This window comes from Trichoderma camerunense (genome assembly GCF_050948025.1).
Source record: "Trichoderma camerunense strain CBS 138272 chromosome Unknown V8C40scaffold_2, whole genome shotgun sequence".
Classification (NCBI taxonomy): domain Eukaryota; kingdom Fungi; phylum Ascomycota; class Sordariomycetes; order Hypocreales; family Hypocreaceae; genus Trichoderma; species Trichoderma camerunense.
In genome coordinates this window covers 2357917-2376183 of record NW_028145368.1, presented here as the reverse complement: position 1 = coordinate 2376183, position 18267 = coordinate 2357917, and the positions used below count along the sequence as shown (strand labels likewise).

General features: G+C 51.1%; 6 protein-coding genes across 6 annotated transcripts; 2 read left to right on the top strand and 4 right to left on the bottom strand.

Moving 5' to 3' along the window:
* Positions 1–174: 174 nt before the first annotated feature.
* V8C40DRAFT_233792 (uncharacterized protein) lies at positions 175–1572 on the bottom strand. Its single transcript, XM_083213452.1, has 4 exons — positions 1203–1572; positions 735–1118; positions 541–673; positions 175–478 (listed from the first exon to the last, which is right to left on the bottom strand). The coding sequence occupies exons 1-4, from the start codon at positions 1444–1446 to the stop codon at positions 364–366; spliced, it is 876 nt and encodes a 291-aa protein (XP_083078198.1). The 5' UTR covers positions 1447–1572; the 3' UTR covers positions 175–363.
* Positions 1573–2482: 910 nt separating this feature from the next.
* Positions 2483–4520, bottom strand: V8C40DRAFT_233786 (uncharacterized protein). The gene is made up of 10 exons (XM_083213451.1): positions 4434–4520; positions 4216–4365; positions 4130–4147; positions 3987–4053; positions 3859–3919; positions 3705–3792; positions 3541–3652; positions 2891–3491; positions 2764–2835; positions 2483–2679 (listed from the first exon to the last, which is right to left on the bottom strand). Exons 1-10 carry the CDS (start codon positions 4463–4465, stop codon positions 2594–2596), a joined length of 1287 nt encoding a protein of 428 aa, XP_083078197.1. The 5' UTR covers positions 4466–4520; the 3' UTR covers positions 2483–2593.
* Positions 4521–5403: 883 nt separating this feature from the next.
* On the top strand, positions 5404–8274 carry V8C40DRAFT_233780 (ubiquitin-specific protease UBP1). The gene has a single exon (XM_083213450.1). The coding sequence runs from the start codon at positions 5758–5760 to the stop codon at positions 7945–7947; it is 2190 nt and encodes a 729-aa protein (XP_083078196.1). The 5' UTR covers positions 5404–5757; the 3' UTR covers positions 7948–8274.
* Positions 8275–10296: 2022 nt separating this feature from the next.
* Positions 10297–12650, top strand: V8C40DRAFT_233774 (triose-phosphate transporter family-domain-containing protein). The gene is made up of 5 exons (XM_083213449.1): positions 10297–11084; positions 11178–11245; positions 11320–11325; positions 11418–12043; positions 12133–12650. Exons 1-5 carry the CDS (start codon positions 10993–10995, stop codon positions 12517–12519), a joined length of 1179 nt encoding a protein of 392 aa, XP_083078195.1. The 5' UTR covers positions 10297–10992; the 3' UTR covers positions 12520–12650.
* Positions 12625–15668, bottom strand: V8C40DRAFT_233770 (complex proteins associated with Set1p component shg1-domain-containing protein). The gene is made up of 3 exons (XM_083213448.1): positions 15291–15668; positions 13372–15217; positions 12625–13305 (listed from the first exon to the last, which is right to left on the bottom strand). The coding sequence occupies exons 1-3, from the start codon at positions 15483–15485 to the stop codon at positions 12971–12973; spliced, it is 2376 nt and encodes a 791-aa protein (XP_083078194.1). The 5' UTR covers positions 15486–15668; the 3' UTR covers positions 12625–12970.
* A 449-nt stretch (positions 15669–16117) lies between these two features.
* V8C40DRAFT_233766 (mitofusin complex protein UGO1) lies at positions 16118–18261 on the bottom strand. The gene is made up of 3 exons (XM_083213447.1): positions 17781–18261; positions 17229–17710; positions 16118–17169 (listed from the first exon to the last, which is right to left on the bottom strand). The coding sequence occupies exons 1-3, from the start codon at positions 18198–18200 to the stop codon at positions 16572–16574; spliced, it is 1500 nt and encodes a 499-aa protein (XP_083078193.1). The 5' UTR covers positions 18201–18261; the 3' UTR covers positions 16118–16571.
* Positions 18262–18267: the final 6 nt, after the last annotated feature.

Here is an 18267-nt window from a genome sequence, read left to right as displayed (position 1 = left end):
AAAGTGATGATGTAAGCTTCTTTGTTCCCGAAATAGGACATGAAGATTGCTTGGAGCGTGGGCTGTAGAAGTACAGAAGCTCCATGGGATTACTGTACACACGAGGTATCAAGCACTTTCATGGTGCGTGTGATGTCATGGGAGCATGACAAAATCACCTTTTGGTCAGAATAGTCGAGATTTGGCATCCATATTGGGATTTATAAAATATATTCATACCCTAACCCTTTTGCTTTTCGAGACGCTAATCATAGGTAAGCAGCAAATACATATACATGCATCTTCTATTGTATGTTCTGTCATTCCGTTCGTGTCCTTTTTTTATGTGTGTATTTTATTCGTCTTTGGCCACCCTACAACTCTTTATGGCAGGCTGTAACCGCCATCCACAATCATATCCAGGCCCGTGGTGTAGGAGCTCGCATCGCTCGCCAGGTAAAGGTATGCGCCCTTGAGCTCGCCGGTCTGACCCTCGCGACTGTAGAGATGCATGTATTAGCAATTGGACACTTTGCACATGAACGGCCACTCTCAACTTACCCCATGACAATCTTGCCCTTCCAGATATTCTTCGTCTCAGGCGAGCAGAAGGTGGAAATTTCAGTAAGAATGTATCCGGGAGATACGGTGTTGACTCGAGCAAATCCGGTCCACTCAACCGCCAAACTCTTGCCTACATGCAACAATTGTGTCAGTCAGTCTTTGCCACGACGTCAACCAGGTGGACCACTTACAAAAGTGAATCACGGCGGCCTTGGAGCTGTTATACACAGCTTGCAGCTGCGGAATGTTGACAATGCTGCCGCTCATGGATGCCGTCGCGATGAAGCTTCCAGCAATGAAGTTCTCCAGAGGCTTGCCGTCAATCGTCGTGCCCTGCTCCTTCTGGCGGCGGAAATGAGCGCCGGCGCTCTTCGCACACCACATGACGCCGTCCACGTTGATGGCCATGACGTTGCGGGCCGTTTCGACAGAGCCGTCGATGAAGGCGCCCTCGGTCCATGGGATGCCAGAGTTGGCGACGAAGATGTCGAGACGGCCGTTGAACTCCTTGACGATCTCGGTGATGGCCTTGTCGACATCCTCGGCCGAAGTAACGTTGACCTGGTACGCCTTGCCTGCGCGGGGTGTGGTTTCACAGCGTTAGGAACAACCAACATTCTCCAAGAACAAACCCAAAACATGGAAATTATCCCACTCACTCTTGACGCCGTAAGTCTTGGCAATGTTCTCGGCCGAAGTCACGGCTTGCTTGTTGCTGTTGTACCAGATGGCCACATTGGCGCCAGCCTCTGCAAACGCCTCGGCAACAGCCAGGCCGATGCCAGCTCCAGCGCCCGACACGATTGCGGTTCTGCCCTTGAGAGAAAAGAGGGGCAGCACTCGGTCGACGTTGGGGACGGCCGAGTTGTCGTGGGGAAAGGTGCCGTTTGTTGTTTGGACCATGTTGGCGGTAGGTTGTGTTTGTGTAACAGTAGAGATGTCTATTAGGGTATACAAGTAAAAACAAGTCAATCAACAAAAGAAGGGTATCAAGATCACGACTGCTGGCCAAGTGACACTATCACGAAATGCTGCGGGGAGAGCTGCAGATGTGGCCATGCCGCACCTCTTTATACTCGTACACAGAACAAAACAACATGTCACCGCTTTCTTTCCGCCGTAAATACTCCGTCCACAAAACGAATCCAATCCAAGGCGGGCCCGTCGATGCGACATTTACCACCATTTGTCCGCGTTGACGCGCTCCAATGTCGACTCGTTATTTCTGATATGCTTGACCTCGTCACTCCAGCACCATGTGGGGTTTTCTCCGTTGTAAACGGCCTGGCGTCCGACCCCACGTCCAATGTCGAATTGTTACCTGGACTCGTACATGTCCTTGCGGCTGGTGCCAGCTCACAAGCGTGCATTTGATGTGTCGGAATGTCACCGTTTCAATTGATTGGCAGCTTGCCATCCCGTGTCGACAGCAGCCCACGTGCTCTGCTTCTTCGTCCGTTGTCTGCGTGTGCCTGAGCGCTGTCCGAGATCTTCAGGACCCCTCAAATTGCCATCCATCCCAAGTACATACAATGGATCAAATGATAAACTTCCATGTTCCCCCCCGCCAAGCAACTGAAACTCTTTGGGACATTCCGCCAGCCGCTTGTTGGGCAGCTAAACAAGCCCAGCGCCAGCCCAGCCAGCTAAAAAATGCTCCTAGCGGATCCATGTCCTTTTGCGAAGTCGGACTATGGCTGAGTCTGGGAGTTGCGCCTGAAGATCCCACGTCATAGGCAGTGGGGGTTTTTGGATGCGTCTTTTGGTCGTGTGTTTGGAGCTCGAATGTTGTGGCTTGGGGAATTGATAAGATACGCTGTTCAACTGATGGAGATGCTTACCGTGATTGGGTGATTTGTTGTATGGGCGGCTATTGAGAGCCGGAATCAAAAGCCGAAATCACGAGCGGAATCACCCAAAGTGTCTATACCGCAACATCTCCATTCTCAACTTTATGTTTTTAACATTGACATGTTCATTTCTAAACTACGGTATGTACAGACGACACGGTGTAATAGTCTACCCATCATCTTCTTCCATATGCGAGCCCTTATCGCAGTTGCATGTTGGATGCAATTACTTCCTCGCGGGGAAAGTTGGTCATTTTCCAACGAGATATAAAATCATCGCGGCTGACTATTACATACCATTAGTCTTTTAAAATTCGCAATTATAAAGTTTCCATGAGCAAAATAAAACATTGATAGCTGAATAACTTACTATAAGCACCACAGATGCGCCGCAATCCCTCAAATGCGCTTCTCCCATGAAGCACCCGCCAGTTATCAAAGACTGATGAGTCAGTACGACGCCACGATATCCAATCCCACAGAATAAGGTCACTCACTCAAAACTCGCCCTGGTTCAAGCTGAAACCAATATTCGCTTTCTTTACGCTTCAGAATCTCGTCCCACTTTCGTGCCGCCTGGTACCACGCATCAACGTCGATATCCACGGGGACTACTCCTCGGTCATCATTGTTCCATCTGATCCTGTGCAACTTCTCGCCAGTAGCTTCAATCACGGGATATGCCATATCTGGTGCAATTGCAACACCCTGGTTGCCGCTAGCATGCCACGGGAGCTTGACCTTGCGCAGAATCTCGAAATCTCCAGGTGATTCCTTTCTAAGTGTCTCGGCGGCATGGAATCCATCTACAAGCAGAGATTGTCCGCCCAGCACCTCGTCAGCGGGCTTATTTGTAGGTGGCGTGTGAGATAGCAGGTGAAAGGCTTGCAAGCCTGCAGGCTCGGTAAAATAAGTCGTGTCTGTATGAGCCGGGAGAGCCAGGTTGGTGTAAGCTGTGTCGGCGAGGGCTAAGTCTGGGATGAAGTCGTAAAAACCTCCGTAATGGGTATTTCGAATTGGTCCAATAGTTTCCAAGAGCTTCTCCGTATCCTCGGGAGTCTTGGGCGAGTTGGTAACGAAGCAAAACCCATATTGGCGCTACTCATGGTAAGTTTTGGTAAATCAAGTAAAGAGAACAAGTACACACAATCTTTCCCGTCAGCTCAGCCATTCCGTTTGGAGAAGTGCTGTTCATGACATTTTCAAAATCGACTTCTGGAGGAGCTGAGGATACCGTTGCACCCCATAGTCTTCCCTCGCTGGAACAGCATTAGATTCCATCGTCTCGTAAGCTCACTTGTTCTTACTTACTCTTGAATTGTGGACTTCTTATTATTCGTATCCTGAACAGTGAAATTGAGCCAAGACCATGGGTAGTAGCTTTTATGAGAATCCGACCCTGACAGCCGTCTATTAGCTTCATCTCATAGATGCTCAAAGCAAAGTATTTTAGAATAGTGAGTACATAGTATATCAACGCCGTCACTTTTGGACGAAATTTCTGTAGGCGAAACGTCCTTGGGTATCTGCAGGCTCAGAGAAATGAGCATTCAACGACATTGTAAAACAATAATAGCTTTGGCCAATACTTACGGCGAAGGTATCGAAGTTGCGCTGTAGGGTATCCTGGTTCACACATTGGGCGCAACGGCAGTTGTCGCTGTAGAAAGAGATTCGTCAGTTAGTGTTACATTTCATGCTTGATGCCGTCGCTGGTGGCATGTGAGCGCACATACCGGAGCCATATTTTAGATCTGTAGACGGCGATTAGCGGTTCGGCTTTGTGCATGGCTTACAATGATAAAACAAAGCAGGCACTTACAATTCAGCCTTAATAGGGGATCCGGAGTCATCGCTCTTGAAAACGAGTCCTTTAGGGCCAGTCTCGAGGGTTGTCGCATAGAATCGTGACCTTGGAAGAGCAGCCGAGGCCTGCCGAGGGATGAAGCTGAGGCGGCGGCCAAGGCCAGAGCTGCAAGTACAGCAAAAATGAGCAAAGAAAGGACAACTCAATGGCTAAAGAGGAATATCGCGACCAACCTAATTGTACGGCCCTTCAACAAAAATAACATGGCTCAGTGTGTAATGAGGACGAATGATGAGAATCGGCCCATGTTTCCATCAGCCCGGCACCAAGCTCTACTTGTAGTGCGGATGTCGCTAGCATAGGGCGGTAGCTACAGCTGGTGCCAAAAGCCCGCGAACGTTAGAAAAAGAGGGCCCGGACAATACAGGCACTACGTAATTCCAGCTGGAGGTCTCCATTGAAGCTCTGATATGCTGCAAGTCAGCCATTGTAGCTACAAGATGCTCAGTAATTTGCTATTGATCCATTACTTCTTTTCGCATGCTACTTTCATTCCTATCTCTCCAGTATAGGTTCTTTCATTTCAATCTATCCTCGCATCTCTAACTTGATACAGGCGGCGGGAGGTTAGCGGATCAAAAGAATTGATGCCTACATGTATGAACGGCAACCAACTCTCTCGGCAAGATCGCAGCACGGGTGTTATCCGATTGATCTTCATTCGCACTGCTCCGATTCATTAACATCCTTCACAGCATATTTAACCTCACTAGAGGCCTGGGGCGGCCGAAAGGCAACCACCCCTCTTTCAACTAGATAGCACGCGTGGTGATCAAAAAGGTCAGGGCTACTAAGCTAGCTGGGTCTCAGCAAACCATCATAGAGCTTACGGAGTACGTTCACACCAATATTGTTTCACACCACTTTAACTTCTCCCAAGACTCAGAACGACTGCATCGATCCAGCTTTTCCCTCTTCGATTTCTGAGAAAGGACTTTATAGCTCAGTAACCACGGGCCAAAGCAGAGTGCTAGTAATGAGATCGCCACTTACCAAGAAGATCCTCTCATTCAGCTCTCTTGTGGAGATGTAGGTTAGGTGAGGATCAATGTCTTTTTGTCAGCGCCGGTTCATGCATCTTTAAACATGTACCTTTCAGCCACGTGAAGAATGCCCGCGCTTATTAGTCGGCATGAGCCTAGCTGTACATTCTACTGAAGATAATCCGACTTCCGGGGTTCTATCTGCCCACATCAAACAACTTCATAAAAAAAAGTTGGATCAAGCCATATTCCGTCATCCTTCTGTAGCAAGCTCCTCTGCTATCGCTCATTATTTTCCCTTCATCTCTGTCCTGCTGCGTGATTTGACGGCTCTTTCAGCGAGGCGTTTCCGATCGCCGCATCGCACAAATCTCTCCGATCTCGATACCAACGCTTTGCGCCGCGCCCTGCTGGTCATGGAAGCATCGTCCTCGAGCCGACGCCGCTGCACCAAAGCCTAATTCTTGTGGTAATACAAGGGCGTGGATCCCCGGGGTGGAAAAGGTCTTGCAGCATGAATTCGCGACAGCGCGGGTTCGACACGTTTTACGACGACCAGGTCGCAGCCCGTCGACAGTTTTACGCGCGCGAGACTGCCGTGAATCGCATCAACGACTACGCCGTTCTCGTTACCGTCGCAACGCTCGTGGTAACTTTGCTGGCCAAGTTCTGCAGCCCGGACGGATCGATTGAGGGTATCTTTGCGCTGGTTGGCGGTTTTCTATGGGACGCGCTGGTGTTTCTAATCCCCTCGCCGCTGCTCTTCGCAATCGACAACTGGATGGACTCTTCCGCGACCCGACCGATGCGCGATACTACAAATCAAAGCACTTATGCTGCTAAGAATGGAGCCATGCGGAGGGTGATGGGCTTGGATCGCCAGGATGGCGTCATGAACTCGGTCCTTCGTGCTAGAACAAGAGCATTGTCTATGACGGGAAGTGTTCTGGGCCTGAAGATCGAATCGGACCGGCCGGCGGGATTGGGGAATCGAGACAATTCATGCTACCAGAATAGCGTACTCCAGGGGTTGGCTTCACTGCACTCGATGCCCGACTATCTTGCAGCTTGTCTCAAGGGTGTGGACGAGACTGGCCGTGCTGCTGATGAAAATGTAGCACACACGCTGCGGATGCTCATTGCGGATCTGAACGATGTTTCGAACAACGGCAAAACACTTTGGACGCCTTCTTTGCTTAAATCTATGAACACATGGACGCAACAAGATGCGCAAGAGTACTATTCCAAGGTGTTGGACGATATCGAAAAAGGAGCAGCGCTGGTGGCCAAGAACATGTCTTCTGATAAGCTCATGGGACTGGAGACTAGCGCGTATAGCAGTGCGGACGAGCGTTCCACCAGTGAGCATAGCGACGACAGCGGCTATCAAAGCCAGTCGCCAAGCTCCAGAACAGACTCGAAAGGAATTGCGCGGAATCCCTTGGAAGGTCTTCTAGCTCAGAGGGTCGCGTGTGTGCAATGCGGCCATTCGGACGGGCTGTCCATGATTCCGTTCAACTGTCTGACTCTTAGCCTTGGACTCGACAAGAACCATCACGACCTATATGAACGACTGGACTCCTACAGCAAGGTTGAGGCAATCGAGGGAGTTGAATGCCCGAAATGCACCTTGTTGAAAGCGCAGAGACTCCTCACCAAGCTCGTGGAGAGGTTGGAGGAGGGGGGTTCTACGAAAGAGCAATTGGGCGAGCCTCTGCGAAGACTGGAAGCTGTGCAAACAGCCCTGGAGGAGGACGATTTTGACGAAGAGACAATCAGAGATCGGTGCAAAATCCCTGCGCAAAGCAGAGTCAATGTGACCAAGACGAAGCAGATGGTGATTGCGCGACCGCCTCAAAGTCTGGCCATCCACGTCAACCGATCTGTCTTTGACCCGTCCACCTTTAACATGATTAAGAACTCCGCACCCGTGAGCTTCCCGATGACGCTGGATCTGGGACCATGGTGCCTGGGAAGTGCAGAACCAGCGAAGCCCGTGAAGGAAAAGGCTACAGATGAGAAGGATGAGAAAGACGATGAAGAGCAGTGGCACCTGGACCCCATGTCCTCCATGGTGGCGGGCGATTTGGGAGAATCAAGGTTGACAGGGCCCATCTACGAGCTCAGAGCAGCTGTAACACACTACGGACGACATGAGAATGGCCACTACATCTGTTATCGTAAATATCCGCCTCTCAGGCCAGAAAGCGTCGATGATGCAGGCGATGCAGACGACAAAGAAGCTTCCTCGCCCGAGGCGGTTGACGACAAGCCAGCAGACCCGAATGCAGAAGACACAACGGAGAAAAGCACTAGCAAGATCGACAGAGATGCATCTTGGTGGAGACTTAGCGATCATAACGTGTCACAAGTCAACGAAGAGATAGTCATGAGCTTGGCTCCCGGAGTGTTTATGCTATTCTACGAGTGCGTCGACCCCTCCATGATACTACAATCCGAAGTGGAAAACGGGGCCGCGGCGTTTGCAAACACCGAAGCACAAGACGCCGCTGCGACGAAGCAAGAAGAAAACAAAGCGGTGAATGGAGCCGCCGTTAACCCAGTAACAACGGTATTGCTTCCGAAAACTGTTAAAGAAGAGACAACGCCGCCTTCAGAGGCAGTAGCAGACACAGTGAAGGCTGAATCAACGGCCGCCTCTGGAACCGCTTTGGAAGAAGGAGACAAGACGCCGTCAACATAACACTGTTGGGGCGAGATGCTTCTCTTCTCTTTTCATTTTTTTATTCTTCGTCTTATGATATACCTGCATAGCGACGGCGTTGGTGAGATTTCAAAAACAGGATCAGTGGGACTTGGGTTTTGGCGTCAATTATATGGAGGAAAGCGGGTTCAATGGGATATTTGAACGGTAGATGCTATGAATGCCGTAAACCGGCAAGAGATTGAATATTAATTTGCCACGGTGGATGCCATACGAGCAAGAATAATGTGTAGTGTTCCTCAGTGTACTCTGTGAATATTTCCAAGGAGTAAGAAAGAGAAGAAACAGAGTCGGGGTGTTTCGGCGTCCGATGGAAACAAAATGACCCATGTACTGTACGAGTATCACACGCCACGCCTCACTCTGCGTCACCTGTAACCATTGCCGCGTGGTGCGATTTATTGGATGGATCGGGAGGATTGAAAGACGGGTTGCGCCGAGAGGAGACGACACAGCCACGCAGGACTAATTTGATGCCCATTGAATCCATACGATACCCAGTTCTGTCTGTACTAGTAGCAGTAGTGTGAGTGATAGTCGTCAAGCCATAGGACGCGTCGTCCCGAGATGAGATTGTTGCACCGCTCAGGAACGAAACGTGCGAGTAACGTGGGAAAGAGAGACAGAGTTGAGTTGACGATGTAGAATTAGCATTGATTGTTGTTGCTTCTGCCATTGTTGGATCGTGGTCTGGATTCCGCGGACAAGGGACTACTGCACCTTAGCCTGGCCCCGGTCGCAGAATTATAACCCAAGCTGGAAAAGGCCCAGGATCCGACACGGCCAGGGAGCGAGAAACAAGCACTACGCTAGACAGGGGCGCCTTGAATCTCGGCCCAATCGGCGCCCCGTCGCCAAGGACCATTGGCGCTTCTTCCCGTACAGATTTAGCGGTCATGCTACCTGTATGGCCGCTGTTGGCAGAAAGCTTGGCGGGCGAGCAAAAAACTTTCATGTGTGCCGTACAGAAATAGTGCTCACTCAGGGGGACCCAAGACGGCTTAGGCGAGCATCCAAGGGGGTTGTTAGCATGGATTGATGTTAGTTAGCATGAGCAGGGCCCCAGGGGAAAGGGAACCAATCCATTCATGGGACCCCTTTTTTTCTTTTCTTTCCGGCGAATCCATCTGCTTGATGCAGGATCAGGTACGGAACAGGGGGGAGGGAATGCTTGAGCCAAGAGATTGCCTAGGTAAGGGAAAAAGAAGAGAAAGAAAGGCAATTTGTTAGCGATCCATGGATTGATTCGTGACTAGCTAAACGCGGCTAGATAAGATGAGGCAGCGCGAGAGAGATGGATGAGACAAGATCTGGTGGGTTTGTGTTTGGGTGTCTGGGGATTAGTATACAGTATCGTACAAGTGCTGATGCATAGATAATGTAGTACTTGAGGGGCGATGAGATGCGATGCGATGCGACGCGGTGCACGTGTTTGTCCTCGATCAGCGGTGATGCCCTCTCAGGCGAGTACGGAGTCGGTACCAGACAGCAATCAAATTGGCGAGTGTTGGCTCTGCTCTGGTGGCCCGTAGATACGAGGTGCAAGCAGCTCTGCGGTGGAGATGGTTTGAGGCAGAGGCCCGCTAAAACAAGTTCAGCCACGGACGGGTTCCGGACGTCTTTGGAAGGGTACGGGAGCCGTGGCTACGACAGCTCGCTTCAGGTGGTGATCGACTCGAGCTCGTCTTTTTCGTCTTTTTGGGCGTCGGCAAAATGCGATTGGACATGAAGAGGCAAAAGGCAAAAAAAGGTTGATACAACCAAAAGCGTCTTGTTCGGAGGACGGGTGAATGTACCGGCAGAATACAGGACGCAGTTGCCAATGTGGCCAGATGTAATTCAATGCAATGGAACTCTCAATTGATCAATGTCAATATTCCAACACCGGAATCTCCATCCCACTATTGACGCTATTGCCTTACGGAGGCACCAGACATGTGCATCATCGATTTTTCTCGCTTGGAGCAACTCGCGGTTGCCGCCGTGCTAACTCGCTCCTTTGTACCTCTGCGCCTCTATCAGTGCGCGTAGTGCCAAGCGGTACTTCGTATAGAGTACTGGGCGGTACTTTGGCCGTACCTACCTCTGTAGCGCGTGCTCCGGATACAGACACATGGACGCCTTGCGCCTACCAAACAGAACCGCGCATTCCCCAGCTGGGGCTTTCAAACAGACTCTGCGACGTGGAAGCTCCTTCCATGCCAACCAGAAGTGGCAAGCACGGTAGGTGCAAGGTAGCAGTGCTTGCCGGTGGCTTACCTACAAAAGTACAGAAGTACAGAAGTACAGACTTAACTTTTGCCGTCTTGGACCGATCTGGACTGGTCAGCATCGTTCTTGCTCTTCATAAGTGCGGTGCTGTGCTCTTTCCCTTCCCTCGCGCCGCCGAGCTTCCCATTCTTGGAGCCTTGCATTTTTGCCAGATTCCTTTTCTTTCCTTTATTCTTTGTCGCGCTCCTTGTGGTGATACGAGCGAACCATCGTCGACTTCGTTTTTTGGGCCTTTTTAATGCGCATTTGGATTTGACGTTCTCTCAGCTCTGCGGATTTTTTTTGCCTGTTCTTTTTGGTCGAATCGAAGCTGCATGATAATTCTTGATCGCCCGTTCTTTTTTTTCCCTAGCCCGCGCCTTGTCTTGGCATTGGTGATCTTGACCGAAACCGCACACCCTGGTAGCTCTGCACGATACAGGAAGTCGAAGAAAGACGACAAACGGCCAGGCCAATTCTGAGTATTTCGCTGCGATTTTGGATCGGATTGAAGAGGCGGATAATCACGCCGTTGCGGCTTATTTCTGCTCGATTTACACCGTCGCCGACCGACTTTGTTGCGCCGTGTAACTCTTTGGCGGCACAGCTCCAGACGCTGCGCAACGCTGCCAATCAATCTTGTTAACAACGGCCATCGCACGACATCTCCGCTTCCACCTTTTCTTGTGTTGACGGGACCGGGCGGGAACGCCAAGGGAACTGTCACCTCTGCCGAGCTGCACAAGGACTACAATTGCCGGTGCCAAGCCAACCATGACCGTCTCAAATAGCAATGGCGGCTTGCTGCCCATGATGGAGGTCTTGCCCTCTGTCAAGTTCCAGATTCCCGTTTGGGCACACATAATGTAAGGAAGAATGCTCTTGTGCGGATGCTGTGCCTAAGGGGAGCTGCGGATGTTGCGGGAATATTACGAATGGGAACGCTGACTTGCCTGTAGAAATTGGATGTTCTTTTCGAATGTCACCATCATCTTCAACAAGTGGCTGTTAGACACTGCTGGATTCAGTAAGTATTCAATATCCCCCACAGATAACGCAGTCTGGTCTTTCTGGGATAAAGAAGCTAACGAGCAATTACAGAATACCGTAAGTCGGACTCGCATGGATGGCTTTCTGGGGAAGAGAAGAGAAAAGAGGTTCTGTATTCGAGAGAGTCTTGTACTGACCGCTAATGATAGCCATTCTGCTTACTTGTTGGCACCTCATCTACGCCACCATTGCAACTCAGATCCTCGCTCGCACGACGACACTCCTTGACTCCCGCCGCAACTTTCCCATCTCCGGCCGTCTCTACCTCCGCACCATTCTCCCAATTGGCCTCCTATACTCCGGCTCTCTCATCTGTTCCAATGTCGTGTACCTCTACCTCTCCGTCTCCTTTATTCAGATGCTCAAGGCAGCTTCTCCAGTTGCTGTGCTGTTTGCCTCGTGGTCCTGGGGCGTTGCCGAGCCGAACCTCTCCAAATTCATCAATGTCTTGGTCATTGTTTTTGGTGTTGCCGTGTCTAGTTTTGGCGAGATTCAGTTTTCATGGGTTGGCTTCTTCTTCCAAATTGGAGGTACTTGCTTTGAAGCCGTTCGCGTTGTCATGATTCAAGTCATGCTCAGCGGCGAAGGGCTCAACATGGACCCCCTTGTCAGTCTCTACTACTACGCACCTGTCTGTGCGGTGATGAACTTTCTCATTGCCCTCGTCAGCGAGATACCCAAGTTCCAATGGGAACACGCCGTCCATGCTGGCTTTGGAATGCTGTTCCTTAACGCTTCTATCGCCTTCATTCTCAACGTTGCCAGCGTATTCTTGGTAAGCCAGTCCCTTTGTCCCCTTGGCATATACATATGCAGAAGTTTGGCAATAAATATGTTGAATGCTAACGCAATGTTCTCGTTCAGATTGGCAAAACCTCAGGTCTAGTCATGACCCTTACTGGCATCTTCAAAAGCATCTTGCTCGTGGTTGCTTCCGTCCTCATCTGGTCCACTCAAATCACCTTTCTCCAAACCGTGGGCTACACGATTGCTCTTGCTGGACTCACCTATTACTCTCTCGGCTACGACCAACTAGTCAGCCTGGGAACGGCGACGCTTGCTTGGACAAGCGAGTTCTTTGCAGCGAATGGTGGTGCAATGAGGTCAAAAAGACTCATTGTAGTTGGAGTATCTTCTTTTGTGGCCGTAATCGTAGTGCTCGAGTTGACCATGAGCGAAAGGGGGAGAAGAATGCTAGCCGGTCCTTCATGGCATGGAAGGCACGGACATGGAGGTCAAGGAAGTCAATGATTGATATTTAATGATGTTGAAGATAAAAGCGAAACGATTTTAGCATTTGCTACGAGATGAGTATATGATGGGCGTAGCGAACCACAAAAAAAAATAAGAATAATACCCCTTTTTAATTCGAGTTTGATCTATTCATCCAGACCGCGTGCATGTCAAGCGAGCAACGTCTTCATTAATAATTGTTTTTGGCTTTCTTGCCAGTCTTAAACGAATTCTCTTTGCTAAGCTCGGGTAAAAAAGCACCCCCTCGGGCTATATTTTCGTATCCACCCCTTCCCTCCATTATCCAGGGTATAAAGTCTCCTCTCTTTCATGAAAAAGAAGCCAAGCAATAGTACCGTTTCCGTTACTTCCAAACTGTAACTAGTCAAACGTGCGCGCACACATAACTAAGAAAGAAAAAAGGAGAAAGAAACATGGCATGCTCATGCTGTCCCATCTTCTCGAGGCCTCATCGGCTCCTACTGCGACGGCGGCTCCGGCTTCGGTGTCTCTCTCGGCGGGGGGATAAGCTGCGGTCTCGTCTGGTCCGTCTGTCTCGATCTCGATCTCGGTCACGATCACGGTCTCTGTCTCGGCTGCGGTCTCTCCGGTCCTTGTCCCGTTCTCGCTCCCTATCCCTATCCCTATCGCGGTCACGGTCACGTTCACGGTCTCTATCGCGGTCTCGTCGGTCCCGATCTCGATCTCTGTCTCTGTCTCTGTCTCTGTCTCTGTCTCGCTCGCGGTACCGGGTCCTATCCCGACTGTTGCTCCGCGATCTGCTCCTATGTCGATCGTCCCGGGCTCCAGGGGCATATCTGTCAACTGCTTGTCCATCACCCTTGTGCCGCGCGGCAAGTGTTCTCTCACCACTGTTCTTCTTGTCGTCCACGCCGGGGATAGGCAAGCCCTTCTCCCTGGCGTCCTTCTGAGCCGCCAGGTATGCTTTGGCCTCCTTCTCCCGCTTCTTGACCTCTTCGAGTTTCCACTCCTCGAGCTCGTCCTTGGAAGCTCCGTGCGGCACGGCTGATGATCCTGGTCGAGACCGCGAGCGGCTTCGTCGGTCGCTGGTGCGGTCTCGTTCCCGGTCCCGGTCCTTTCGGTCTCGATCCTTGTCTCTATCGCCGGATCGATCACGGCTGCGGCGACGGGGCGAGCGTGCGTCTGATCTGCCGGGATAGTAGGAGTCTGCTGCGCCGCGACGACTATCTCTTGACCGGCTGCGTTGTCGTCGAGCACGGGAACGGCTCCTATCGCGTCGATCAGTGCGTAGACGAGAACCGCTGCGGCTTCTATCACGTCGGTCGGTTCTTGTAGCATGTGAGCGTGAATGCTCCCTCCGGTCTCTGCTGCGGTCCCTGCTGCGATCCCTACTACGGTCTCGTCGTTCGGTCTTGATTCGGGAACGGCTCCTCTCTCGCCTAGGAGATCTGGGGCGTGACCGGCTTCGAACTCGTCGCCGTGAGCTGCTTCTAGCAACAGATCGGTCGCGTCTGAACCTCGAGCGACTTCGCTCACGTCTGTCGTCTCTTCGGCGCCGAGACCGACTCCTGTCTCTCCGCAGCTTTGAACGGCTTCTATCCCTTCTCTCTCTAACTTTGGAACGACTACGGTCGCGCCTTGGTGAGTCTGAACGATGGTCACGGCGGCGCCTGTCATCCGTGTCTCGTGGGCGGCTTCGATCCCTATCCCTGTCGTTGTCTTTCTCGTGAGTTCGTGATGCGCTTCTGCTAGAAGGGCGCTCGTCCTTTGTTCCTGACAGCTTTGGGTCAATGGATGATTTGGAGTCTCTCCTTTCGCTTGGTTTTCTAGACTCTGCGGTCTTGGAGGAGTCTCTTCGGATTGGGTTTATGGCCGAAGCTGGGCCAATCTTCCTGGGAGGAGGGGCCAAGGTTGAATCAATCTCCATCTCGGTCTTTGTGCGTGTCGATTTGCTGCTTTCTCGCAACAAATCGGCCAAAGCCTCCTGTTCCAGTCGCTCGTGATCCTCCTTGGACATCTTCTCCTTCATCTCTTCAGACAGAGCCACCTTCTCCTTGCGAGAGCCATCGCGATCGCGGTCACGATCACGATCACGGTCGCGGCCCCTGTCTCTGTCTCTGTCTCTGTCTCTATCCCGATCTCTATCTCTGTCGCGATCTCTGTCACGATCGCGCTCCCTTTCTTCCTTCTCTCGTTTCTCTCGTTCCTTGTGCCGTTGCTCTCGCTCCAAGTCACGCTGTCGCTCTCTCTCTTCGCGCTCTTTCTCGCGCTTTCTTCGGCGCTCATCTCTTTCTTCTTGGCGTTTGAGTTCGGCCTTTTCACGCTCCTTTTCTTCTCTGCGGCGCTCTTCCTTAGCGATACGCCGCTTTTCCTCTTCAATAGCAGCTTCTTTCTGCTTCAGTTCCTCCCGTACTCTGTCGCGTTCGGCTTGCTTGGCTGCGGTGTCGGCGGCATATTCTTCGTCCGTCTTGGCTCCTCGTTTTTGCTCTTCGTTGGCGATTTCCTCCCCGATTTCGGCTCGCCTGGTTTCCCGAATACTCTGCTCGATTGCGCCGACGTCAATCAGTTCTCCGATGACTTCCTCGGCCTTGTGATAGACTCCCGATCGCTCCAACGCGCCATCGATAAGAGCTGCGGCCTTTCTACGGTCCAACGTCAGGAGCTGATGGGGATTGCGCTCGACTTCTTGCTCGGCCACCTCGAGGATGGCCTTTGTAACTTGAGCCTCGTAGTCCTGATGCCGAGAAAAGGAGAAATCAGTAATGCCCAGAAGAAGAAAAAAATCAAGCTCCAATTATTCTGCATACGCTGGCTGCAAACTTGTCCCAAACTTGCTTCCGTATTGAATCGTAAGCGCCTTCTTTTTTGAAGCTATGTGCCAGAGACTCGATCGCCGCTCGTGTTGCGGACGGCAGCGGCAGTTCGGAAGCCTTGAACTTCCGCGATGTCGTCTCTGCAGTTGGTTGGCTCGCCATGTTTGTCTTTTCGGCAGACGTCGCCATTGTGCTGAATTTGCCTGCGCGTAGCGTGATGCGCGCGTCTCGTCTGGAGATGGAGAGTCGCTCTGCTCGAATCAAGACATGCCGCTAAATCGAAAAAGCGAATCGCAGTGCCCAATCCAGCCTCGTAATTAAATCAAATTGGAGGGCAAAACCTCTCTTGACACCGTCTATGCCATTTGCTGAAGGGAAAGTTCCGTGTTGAAGGGCAGAAGTGGGAGTATCATCAGGTGAACGCCTGCTCACGTGACAGCAATCGTACGTTGGTATTCGACGATTCAGAGCGGGAGCAAACGCATCATTCAATGGGTGAAGATGGTGGTAATGCTCACTTTTTTATGGTTATTTTTGCCTTTATGTTTGTGAAAACCTACAATTAGTTCAGTGTAATGTTGTTGTTACATTGGGAACCTTGTTATTGCTGAACCATGCCCCGTTAACAACATGTACCCTGCACTTCCTACCGATATTTGCCATTTCACTTATTCGCAGCCTCGGTATTTCTAATTGATACAGCTGAAAAGTATAGGTAATTACGGGGATTAACCTATCATTTAGTATATAGCAACTATACTGAAGGTTTGGCTATATCTCGCTATTGAATCCACCTCCGTAGCTTATGTTGGTGCTCATACTCTGCGGCAATACCAATAGTATTCTGACTGTCACCGTTATGGATATTTCTATGTAGTTCGGTTTTGAGAATAACTTATACAAAACAACTGTAGCCAAAAATGAAACCCGTAATGCTGCCATGTACTTGTCATTGTAATATATTCGGTTCATGCTATATCAACTACAGAGCAAAATCCTAAATCAGCCAACTAGATACCACTCAATGCTCTGCTTTCTAAAAGAGAAAAAGAACGGATAGTTTCAGGGCTATTCGTGCACGCATGTGAATGAAGGCATAGTCAGGTGTTGTCGTTCCATCATAAAAGTCGTTGTAGCGGGGATTTTCTTCTTCTTCCTTGTGCTGTCGTCCACAGGAGATATGTACTGATATCTCTCCCATCTTTTTCCCTTACCCCCTTTGTTTCTTGCTGGTATACATGGTCCGTTTTGGACCGTTTTCATTTCGTTTTCCGTTTAAAACTCACCATCACCACCGTGTCCAACCATGTTGGCCATCCAGAGACCAACCAGTCCCCACCAGCCGATTCGCCATCCCCTCCAGAGACCTTCCATGCCCTGACCCTTCTTGTAGGTTGGTAGGAGGTTCTTGGTCTTGACCTTGCCTCGCTTGCTGATCACGGGCTTGGGTGGGATCTCCCGAGTGCCTTCTTCGGTAACGATGTGGTACATGGTGCCGAAAGTGCCATTGTATTTGCCAATGGGTACGATGGTCTCCAATGCCGGTTCACCGTCATTGAGAGCCTCCAGGTACTCCGGTTCGGAAAGCACAGAGAGTTGGCCTCGTCGCAGTACAGTCTCCAGGGGAAGCTTGATCAAAATTCCCACCGACGAGGCAAAAAACTTGGCGGCGGAGAATGTCATGGGCGCAATTTCGCTTGTGATCATAAACTTGGTCTTGAGCGCCAATGGGGTGGAGAGAGTGAAGATGGGGTTGACGAGAGAGTGAAGAATGGTGGGGACGACAATGGTGGAAGGGCAGTAGTAAGATGGGAGAGCTCGAAGGCTTGCAATGGTTCTTCGCTGTCCCTTGAAGGGATTGGTGAGGATTAACCTGTGGCTATGTTAGTATGATGAGAGTAAGTAGTTGGTCTATGCAGTTGTATCACATACCTCGTGCGTATGAGATCTAGAGGCGCAAGTGCGAGGCTGGTTGTGACTGCGGCGGCGGCGGCCACGAGCAGGGAAGCCCAGGGATATGGGGACGCAATGTCAACAAGACGCTCAATGTTGTCCTTGACACCCAGGTCTGGCACATTGAACACAGCACTCAGGAAGCTTCTTGACCAATTCTCTAACAGAGACTGCAAGACGGTGTACAGAAAGGTTGCATTTGCTCCCTTCCATACTCCCCATGCACCGTCCCTCTGCCATAGCTGCCCAATGACGTCAAGAATAGCATCAGGCCGGCGAAGATTTAAGAAGTGCTCCGGCACGACGGGCACCTTTTTCGGTGTCGTGGGAGACTGTAATGGAGATTCTGCACGCCGGCTACTGGGTCGCTTCTCAGGCTGAGCCTGGGCTGGACCCCAGGGATTGGGTATGGCCGGATCGCTGGATGTGAAGTATGCCGGTTCCTCGCCATCAGATTCCTCCTGTTACAGTTCTTCATTAGCTTAAAGAAGACGACAGCTAGCGAGAGTACCTCCGAAAGACAGCGCTTACATCAAATGCCGAGCCAGCTCGACTTGATACCTGAGGGGCGGGAGCAGGAGTTTCTGGTTCGGCAGCCACCATGAGGGCAGCCTTTTCATCCTGATCCCGGGCCTGCAGGATCATCTTGGCAACCTCGAAAGGCTGCCCGATCAAGACGGACATGTATTTCCATATCAACTCATCGACGAGCTCTCTGGCACTTTCGACAACCGAGGGCGAGGGTTCGCCAATCAACTCCTTGTAGTCGAGATCATTCAGCATGTGCTTCGCCTTGGAGGCGTATTTCGCACCACTGGCGACATCGTAGCTGTTGCCACCAGAGAACGGATTCGAGCTCGGGATCGACACCGGTTCTGCCCGCTCCTCGATTGTGGGAGGCCGGTAATACGGCCGCAGGGGATTGGGGGTAAACTCCTTGGGGGAAGACATGATTGATTTGAAAAAGAGAGAGATTCCAGATCTCTACCTTTTTTTCCACAACCCAAGTTGGGCTCCT

Coding starts and splice junctions, on each gene's coding strand:
- V8C40DRAFT_233792 (XM_083213452.1), bottom strand. CDS start 1,446: ATGGTCCAAACAACAAACGGCACCTTTCCCCACGACAACTCGGCCGTC. Junction 674..734: donor GGCCGCCGTGATTCACTTTT/GTAAGTGGTCCA, acceptor TGTTGCATGTAG/GCAAGAGTTTGGCGGTTGAG. Junction 479..540: donor AAGGGCAAGATTGTCATGGG/GTAAGTTGAGAG, acceptor GCATCTCTACAG/TCGCGAGGGTCAGACCGGCG.
- V8C40DRAFT_233786 (XM_083213451.1), bottom strand. CDS start 4,465: ATGTTATTTTTGTTGAAGGGCCGTACAATTAG. Junction 3,793..3,858: donor TGACGGCGTTGATATACTAT/GTACTCACTATT, acceptor GACGGCTGTCAG/GGTCGGATTCTCATAAAAGC. Junction 2,836..2,890: donor TGAACCAGGGCGAGTTTTGA/GTGAGTGACCTT, acceptor CTGACTCATCAG/TCTTTGATAACTGGCGGGTG.
- V8C40DRAFT_233780 (XM_083213450.1), top strand. CDS start 5,758: ATGAATTCGCGACAGCGCGGGTTCGACACGTTTTACGACGACCAGGTC.
- V8C40DRAFT_233774 (XM_083213449.1), top strand. CDS start 10,993: ATGACCGTCTCAAATAGCAATGGCGGCTTGCTGCCCATGATGGAGGTC. Junction 11,085..11,177: donor CCCGTTTGGGCACACATAAT/GTAAGGAAGAAT, acceptor ACTTGCCTGTAG/AAATTGGATGTTCTTTTCGA. Junction 12,044..12,132: donor ACGTTGCCAGCGTATTCTTG/GTAAGCCAGTCC, acceptor GTTCTCGTTCAG/ATTGGCAAAACCTCAGGTCT.
- V8C40DRAFT_233770 (XM_083213448.1), bottom strand. CDS start 15,485: ATGGCGACGTCTGCCGAAAAGACAAACATGGCGAGCCAACCAACTGCA. Junction 15,218..15,290: donor GGGACAAGTTTGCAGCCAGC/GTATGCAGAATA, acceptor TCTCGGCATCAG/GACTACGAGGCTCAAGTTAC. Junction 13,306..13,371: donor GGACGACAAGAAGAACAGTG/GTGAGAGAACAC, acceptor ATGCCCCTGGAG/CCCGGGACGATCGACATAGG.
- V8C40DRAFT_233766 (XM_083213447.1), bottom strand. CDS start 18,200: ATGTCTTCCCCCAAGGAGTTTACCCCCAATCCCCTGCGGCCGTATTAC. Junction 17,711..17,780: donor GAGCTGGCTCGGCATTTGAT/GTAAGCGCTGTC, acceptor GAACTGTAACAG/GAGGAATCTGATGGCGAGGA. Junction 17,170..17,228: donor CTAGATCTCATACGCACGAG/GTATGTGATACA, acceptor ACATAGCCACAG/GTTAATCCTCACCAATCCCT.